This window comes from Syngnathus scovelli, chromosome 3, assembly GCF_024217435.2.
Source record: "Syngnathus scovelli strain Florida chromosome 3, RoL_Ssco_1.2, whole genome shotgun sequence".
In the NCBI taxonomy this organism is placed as follows: Eukaryota; Metazoa; Chordata; class Actinopteri; order Syngnathiformes; family Syngnathidae; genus Syngnathus; species Syngnathus scovelli.
In genome coordinates this window covers 20,994,136-21,002,258 of record NC_090849.1, presented here as the reverse complement: position 1 = coordinate 21,002,258, position 8,123 = coordinate 20,994,136, and the positions used below count along the sequence as shown (strand labels likewise).

The 8,123-nt window shown below is 42.6% G+C and overlaps 2 protein-coding genes across 2 annotated transcripts; both read left to right on the top strand.

Annotated features, from left to right (window-relative positions):
• The first annotated feature begins 630 nt into the window (after positions 1–630).
• Positions 631–3,125, top strand: LOC125994149 (cyclin-G1-like). Its single transcript, XM_049763373.2, has 7 exons — positions 631–893; positions 971–1,102; positions 1,559–1,812; positions 1,964–2,042; positions 2,108–2,206; positions 2,291–2,493; positions 2,593–3,125. The coding sequence occupies exons 1-7, from the start codon at positions 762–764 to the stop codon at positions 2,681–2,683; spliced, it is 990 nt and encodes a 329-aa protein (XP_049619330.1). The 5' UTR covers positions 631–761; the 3' UTR covers positions 2,684–3,125.
• A 651-nt stretch (positions 3,126–3,776) lies between these two features.
• Positions 3,777–7,849, top strand: LOC125994130 (alpha-N-acetylneuraminate alpha-2,8-sialyltransferase ST8SIA3). The gene is made up of 4 exons (XM_049763352.2): positions 3,777–4,208; positions 4,756–4,878; positions 5,393–5,950; positions 6,192–7,849. The coding sequence occupies exons 1-4, from the start codon at positions 4,060–4,062 to the stop codon at positions 6,472–6,474; spliced, it is 1,113 nt and encodes a 370-aa protein (XP_049619309.1). The 5' UTR covers positions 3,777–4,059; the 3' UTR covers positions 6,475–7,849.
• The last annotated feature ends 274 nt before the right edge of the window (positions 7,850–8,123 follow it).

The following is an 8,123-nucleotide window of genomic DNA, read 5'->3' as shown; positions in this document are numbered from 1 at the left end:
CGCCATCTTGTGTCCGGAAACTGGACCTACGTGAATGCGTTTTACTTTTTTTTTTTTTTTTTTTTTTTTTGCGACCCAAGTTTCTTCCCTGATAACACATCACATATGTCTAAATATTGCATGACAGTGTCAGACGAGCAAAATTTGGGGTAATCTTCTTTGGGTTATTAGTAAGTTCATTTATAGACTACGTTCAGAGACAATTTATGAAAAAATAAATAAAAGAAATTCATCAGCTGATAATATTTTTCATCACGTCAAAAAATAAATTACATAAACATTTCGTAGTAACCGCGAACGTTCTTGTCCGTTCCTTTTTTTTTTGTCAGTGTAGTGCATGATGGGTATTGTAGTTTTCCCACCTATCAGCAGTTGTTTATCTCGTCACGAGTAACGTCGAGAATGTTTTTTATGACCGTACTTAACTTTTTAACAATGCACGTGTATTTGTGAATGTTTACACCTGGAGGCACATCCTTATCTAAGGTAAATAATTGATTCTCTTTGTACTTTGACAACCTTTCAAAGTTTGCTCACAATAAAGATAGATATGAGATTAAATGTTTTTTTCCTTCCGGAACACACGTGACATTATAAGCAATGTATTTTGATGATGTTTTGGGGGAGTTGATCTTCCAGAGATACGTGACACCCAGCAGGAGTGGCCTGCTCGTAAACAAAAAAAGTTGCTCCAACCCCCATACACACATAGACGTACACACGCTTGTGTGTTTTTGCATGAATCACGGTGCTCTAAAAGGATGTTCTTTTCCAGAATGAGGGACCATGGAGGACTGGACAAGGCCTTCGAGAAGGAGCTGAAGTCCTGCTGTGCACAGGAGGGCAATTTCCTACCCAACAAGTCTGGTTTGAAGATGATGGAGTCCTCTGAGGTAAACAACTGACCCACTTTTTGCTCGTTGTGATGTTTGGCCTCCTTAGAAATGTAAATATAACCTCCAATATTCAGAGCGCCGTGTCGGCCAAATGCAGGGACGCCAAAGTGGAGGAGCTGTGGGGTTTGACCAGCTTCTTCGGCTACAGCACGCAAACATTTGTTCGAGCCGTCAATCTGTTCGATCGATTTCTTTCACTCATCAAGGTAAGATGATCAACAACAATGGAACAGAACAGAAATAATTCATCCCTGGGTCAAACTGGTACCCTGGAAAACTTCCATGATTATATTTAAGCCATGTTTTTAACCTTTTTCAATTTCATACAAGTCAAAAGAAACTACTAATGTTCAATTTGTTATAAATCTGACATATTGGAAACATAATCTAATGATATATTTATTCGATTATATTGACTTTGATATCTTTGATATCTTGACGTGAGTTGAGGGTCCAAATATTAGGAACAGCATAGTCTAACCATGAAGTAGGTTACATGAAAGCCCTAAGGAAGTTCACGCAAACATGCAAGAAAGTTTGAGTTATGTCGTCCAGAGAAGCTGGTATTTCATTTTTCACGTTGACCTAATTCCTGAAATACCGTGTCGCTTTTAGCATGTGATCACGAAACTGATTTATCGGCTCGGTGGGGATTGTGACAGACTCAACCCAAACACGTGCCGTGCGTGTCCGTGTGCTGCCTCCACCTGGCGGCCGGTGCGACGGAGGAGGCCGAAGACGTGGCGCCCGGCCGGGAACTCATCCGCATCAGCCACAGCAAGTTCACCGCGTCAGAACTGTGCCACATGGAGACCGTCGTGGCCCAGAAGCTTGGTCCCGAGACCCCCGCGGTGACGGCCTTCACCTTTCTGCAACTCTACTACTCGGCTCTGAGTGCCGTGTGTTGCGATGAGGGGTAAGCACAACGAACCATTACACATTCCAAACCACCCACAATATGGAAAAACAACCATAGAAATTATGAATGCAGTTTAGTTGTGGACCTTCTCTGCCTTATCTTCTTGCGCTTCATGACACACCATTTCAATTCCCCTTTTATTCTAAAGGATAGAGTTTCCGAGTGTCATGAAGCTGGAAGCTCATCTGAAAGCCTGCCTGTGTCGACTTGTTTTCTCCAAAGCGAAAGTAAGGCTTTTCACTCTCCGTTTGGCTTTACCAAAGCGGCGCTGACCCAAGTTTCTTGTCCATAGTCGTCTACGCTGGCCCTCGCCCTCGTCGCCCACGAGTTCGGGAACCTGCGGTGTAGCGCTGTGTCCAAAATGCTGCAGCAGCTGCAAAAACTCACTAAGGTATTCCTTAATATTTTTTGTCTCGATATTTTTTGGATGTATTGAAAAAGTGCTCTATAAATACAGTTGAATATACATTGTCAGGTGGGCAACGGCGATCTGCACCTGTGGCGGAACCTGGTGGCCACACGCATGACAGAGTACCTCTCAGCTCGGTGCCACAAGCCCGACGGCAAGAAGCTGGTGTGGGTGTTGTCTAAAAGAACAGTGCAGAGTCTGCACGCTGCCCACTGCACCACCTCCCGCCTGCCCACCATACCTGAGGATGCCTGGGACCACAGACTAAGGTCAACATGACTAATAATCTGAGTTATATCTCATTGCTTTGTAGCATTGTAAATTGACATGATTGCCAAAAAACTCACCTTTTCGCGTTTTTGTCATAGTGAGGAAGAAACGAGTAGCAGCGAAGACAGTCCGTGCGGCTCCCTGGGCAGCGTTGGTGAAGGGTCCTTCTTCCCCGCCTACTATTTGTGACTTGGAAACACTTATTCCTATAACCCAAACTTTGACTTGCTTCATACTTAGCATACTACTCTCATCTTAAAAAAAAGCTGTATTTTTTTTTTTTTTTACAGATCCTTGCTATTGTTAGCTATCGTGCTATGCAAGCAATATGTGCATTTTGTATATTAATGTAACATTCTAATGTGAAAATACCAGATTGAATATGCTGCTGTGTTATGAAAGCTTTTATTATTTTTTACTTTGTTTACTAAGATAATTTTACTAAAAAAACAGAACACCTAAAAAAGATGGTGCAATGTATCACAAAAAGAATGAGTATAGGTATTTAGCATTATTGTCAGTCACTGTATAATTATGTGGCTTGAACAGTAACACTGCATTTATAGAAAAATGAAAAATTAATAAATATGTGCTTCATGTAAATGCTGAATAAAAATTCTAACTAACGAAAGGTTTGAAAGGAGTTCTAAAATATTAAATAATTTACTTACACGCTAAATATACCTGAGCTGGATTAAAAAACTAAAAATCTGAAGGCAATGTATTATTGTTTCACTGTATTTGTTACTGTAATTTTTATACCTGCCACTAGTGGGAGCTCGTGCGCCACACTTTGAGACAATTTTGTGAGGCAAGCAAATGTTTCTTCACCCTTATTTGATTGAGCCTCTGGAAAGAGGCCACATTAGCTATCCCTTCAGTACGGTGATACATCAAAAGTATTTCAGATTTATTAAAATGCAGGAACAACAAAAAATATATACATATATTGTGGCAGAAAAAGCAGTCTTTTATCACAGACTGCCAATAAGTGAATAAAGTATAAACACGCACATCAGCAGGCATGGTCCTAATGTCCATAAATAGTTCGTAAATCATGACTCGTGTCATTTCATTATATATTATTATTTTTTTAATCATAAGTCTGTTGATTAGCATTTGCGGATTAAGTATATGGAGGATTTATTTCGCGTTTGTTTTTCACTGCTGTGGGCGGTAAATGCGCTCCATAAATCTTAATTGATGTGCACAAACTACCCACTTCCATTATGTTATTGGACGAGCCTTCGTGCGCTTGCGTATTTATACGCGCATCACGCACGCACTCTGGCTCCATCTCCCTGATTAAACCAGCAGGAGGAGGAAGGAGAAGGAGGAAGGCAGTAGGCAACAAGGAAGGGTGGGGGGGATGACAACCATCCGAGCTCCATCCACAACACGCATTCGAAAAAAATCACCCGCACCCGGCGATGAAACGTCGCGGATGAGGGCCCGGCCACCGGCAGAAGAAGGAGCACCCGCAGAAGAAGCAGCCAGGCCGGCGATGCGGACGCTCAGCCGAACGACTACGACGACCGCCGAGTGACGCCGCTCCCCTCGCCAAGATGGTCCGCGTGGCTCGCGCGCTGGGTCTGATCATCCTGTGCGTGGCGGTGCTCATCCTGTCGCTCATCAGCTACGTGTCCCTGCGGAAGGACAGCCTCTTCGGGACACCCGTCGGGGGGCCCAGGATCATGTTCCACGCGGGCTTCCGGTGAGTTATGAGCGGGGCTGTGGTTTAGGAAAAGGTGAGGCCGGGTGGGAGGGAAGGGGAGGGCGGCGCGAGGGGTTGGGGATGCAACATGGTCGCTCACCTTATCCCAGCTTGTCAATTAAATGCAGTGTATGCTTATATAATGTCAGGTGACTTTTATGTATTATTAATCTTTCAAATTGATTCCAAATTTTATTTTCCATAGACAGATTGATTGTTGGCTGGCTGGCACGTGATGTGGCATGCTTTGCAACTCGAGTTGTTACTTTAATATATTAATAGTTGACACTTAAATATATAAATTGATACATGATCACAAGCTTTTACTTTCCAAAGATGTTTCTTTATTCTGAACTATAATACAAATATGAATAATACAGGGTTGATTATGCGGGTTACTGAAAACATTAGAAGCAGCTCCTGCAGCGCTCATTCGACTGTTTCCAAAAATATACCACAAACAGATTAGTGTCAAAGATGGCAACGGAACAGACACAATAACACGGCAACTGTTCGGAGCACAACGACAATTATGTCTCCTTGTCAGATCGCAGTTTGCCATGAATTTCCTGGACCCCTCCTTTATCCCGCTGACCAACGCCCTGAACGAAGAGCTACAGGGAAAGCCGTCCAAGTGGAAATTCAACAAGACTGCCTTTTTTCAGCAGAAGTAAGATATTGGGTCAGGTGTGTGTGTGTGTGGGGGGGGGGGGGGGGGGGGGGGGAATTGTTCAGTGAAGCCAAAGGAAATGAGAAAGATCTGAAAGAATTCCCAGACTGTGAAAATCAAGGGGACATTCCATCTATAGACCTCTCTGGGAGGGATGTCCCTTGGAGTCATATTTGCTTTCATGTGGGATAATCACATACTCTACGAAAAGTATCCAAAAAGTACTTGGGCTGCAGAGTTAAAAAAAAAAAAACGTTTTATGACGTGACGAGAGGAACATGAGAAATTTGGAGGTATTTCCATGAAGTGCTGTGCCTTAAGATAATTTATTTAGTCACCGTGCTTGTAACTCAAATGATCTGTCCACATTGAAATGAATGGAAATATCCTCAATCCGTTCTAGGGTCTTGAAAAAAAAATCTGTTATATTATTGTAAAAACATCTACTTAATGAAATAATACAATGTAAACAATTTTGCTTTGCTTCAAAGTACATTCTGTATTTTTGTGCCAGGAAGGACATCTTCAACTTCATCGACATTCCGCACAACTTCTCACTGACCAAAAGCAGCGTCCGTGTGGGCCAACTGATGCACTTCGACTACTCCAGCCACAAATACGTGTTCTCGATCAGCAACAACTTCAAGTCTCTGCTCCCCGATGCCTCGCCCATCCTGGACAAGCACTACGGCACTTGCGCCGTGGTAGGCAACAGCGGCATTCTCACGGGCAGCCACTGCGGCTCCGAAATCGACCGCGCCGACTTTGTTTTTCGCTGCAACTTCGCCCCCACCGAGGTGTACGCCAAAGATGTAGGTCGCAAGACCAACCTGACCACTTTCAACCCCAGTATCCTGGAAAGGTACTATAACAACCTGCTGACCATTCAGGACCGTAACAACTTCTTCCTGCACCTGAAGAAACTAGAAGGTGCCATTCTGTGGATCCCCGCATTCTTCTTGCATACGTCGGCTACCGTCACCCGCACCCTTGTGGACTTCTTTGTGGAGCACAAGGGCCAGCTCAAGGTGGAGCTGGCCTGGCCCGGAAACATCATGCATGACGTCAACAAGTAAGATGGTTATTGACGTCGATGAATTTCAACTTCTAACCGCAACAACCTGTGCGATGTATCTCAGATCTCCCATGCCGTAACAGCGGCTTACCGAAGCAGTACCAAAACTATTTTTCAGTTTAATGACGAGAACTACATAGTCCACTATGTAAAAAAAAAAATCCCTGTATTGGGATTAATGAGTGAAAGAAAATATTGCTTCATGTGTTTTTGTTGTTGTTGCTCTTCTCTTGGATAGATACTGGAAGACAAAGAACCTTTCCCCCAAGCGACTGAGTACCGGCATTCTCATGTACACTCTGGCGTCGGCCATGTGCGACGAGATCCACCTGTACGGCTTCTGGCCCTTCGGTTGGGACCCCAATACGGGCAAGGACCTGCCCTACCACTACTACGACAAGAAGGGTACCAAGTTCACCACAAAATGGCAGGAGACCCACCAGCTTCCCAGCGAGTTCAAGCTCCTCTACCGGCTGCACCGCGACGGAGTCACCAAGCTCAGCCTGACACATTGCACGTAGATGGGGACGGGCGGGGGTTCGCGCACGACGCCACGCCCGGATTCCGCATGCCGACCTCTCATTCCACACGTCTGCCTCGCTCGGTTTTGGTATCGTTGTGTTAAGTATTCCTGTCAGCCTCCACGACGCTCCTTCAGGATGCCTGGTGGCAGTGGCAAACAGTGGAACCTCTACAAGGAAAAAAAAAAAAAAAAAAAGCCCAACCCGCAAACCAGCTCAGACAACTCTTCCAACCACTTGTCCATCTTGTCAACTTGCCCTGCCAATCATCTTCCCTCCGGATTCCATCGTCCATCACGTGTACTCAAAATACACGGGGTGATCTGTTGGACTTCGGAGGTCCCACAGGAGTCCAAGTTACGTTTTAAAAGCCTTGATAAAAGTTTAAAAAAACAAAAAAAACAGAATCACTGCCTAATCTCAGGGATGGAGTTAGATCAGTGTTTTGGAAAATCCCATCGAAGGCATCCGAATGCTCTTTTGGCCACAAGATGAGTTGTCAGACATCTGCACTAGTCTTGTTTACAACACTTCAACAACAAGTGTCCCGATTCTAAACCTTTTTGGGGAAATAATTACATTCCAAATGATAAGCCATAAATTCACAAAGAGAGAGAAAACATATATATATAGAGAGAGAGTAAGTATATATATTTACAAACAAGCTGTTGCTGTAGTACTAAATATTATCGAGTTTAGAGTCACTTTCTAAAATAGAAGCCGTCTTTAGCCATGCTCGGTAACGGACGGAAAGATGTCATGGCATTTTATAGTGCAGGGGGAACATTTTTTCCCCCAAAAATTGAGTTATCATACTGCGAGAATAAAGTTGTAAAATTGACCAGATTATGGCAAAATATCACGAGAAAAACAAACAGGTAATTTGGGAAGTATAAAATTGAGTAGTGTTGTTTACTTTTGTTTTCCTCATAACACTTTTTTTTTTTATTGTAACACCAAAAATTCAGACTTTATAATTCCTTTTTTTTTTCTTCTCTGACCTTTTCACTCAACAATTGCATAACTTGTCTAACCAGAACGACACAGCTTATTGATAAAAATAGAATTGTCACTATGTTTGTTGTAACAATATGACTCTTGTAGAAAAAAAGTTTAACTTTAATCCAGTAAAATTGTGAAATTTTTCCAAAAAAAGTCTAATGCTCAACTGCAAAAGTAGGAATTAGTTTTTTGGGGGTTTTAGTGGAATTACAACATTTTTTTAACAATTTTTATCACGTATAAATCCAGACTTTTTAATTGAATGTAATGTTAGCTAGCGTGGCTAAAATGCTAAGAAAATCCACCATTTTGAATTTCACTTTCACAACACCCTTCAACTACAATATATAAATAAAACATAGACACTACGTGAGAGATTTGATTGTTTGCTGTCATTAATCAGACAACTTTCAGCATCTTGTTCTGAGCGCATGCTCCACTCCAACTTCACCTTGCATGCGAGAGGCACCACTAATCTTTTAGAATTCTTTTCTAGAAAATTTCAACTGTATTGTTGACTTTTATTTTTCTGAAGAATATCACCAGTGATTTTGTATAGTAAATAATAACAAGCTATCCCAAATGGGAAGCAATTTGAGCATGTATTCCATATCTGCTTTTATTTTTGGGATTGTGAGTTCATCAGA

Coding starts and splice junctions, on each gene's coding strand:
- LOC125994149 (XM_049763373.2), top strand. CDS start 762: ATGTTCTTTTCCAGAATGAGGGACCATGGAGGACTGGACAAGGCCTTC. Junction 2,207..2,290: donor AGCTGCAAAAACTCACTAAG/GTATTCCTTAAT, acceptor ATACATTGTCAG/GTGGGCAACGGCGATCTGCA. Junction 2,494..2,592: donor GCCTGGGACCACAGACTAAG/GTCAACATGACT, acceptor TTTTTGTCATAG/TGAGGAAGAAACGAGTAGCA.
- LOC125994130 (XM_049763352.2), top strand. CDS start 4,060: ATGGTCCGCGTGGCTCGCGCGCTGGGTCTGATCATCCTGTGCGTGGCG. Junction 4,209..4,755: donor ATGTTCCACGCGGGCTTCCG/GTGAGTTATGAG, acceptor TCTCCTTGTCAG/ATCGCAGTTTGCCATGAATT. Junction 4,879..5,392: donor ACTGCCTTTTTTCAGCAGAA/GTAAGATATTGG, acceptor TTTTTGTGCCAG/GAAGGACATCTTCAACTTCA.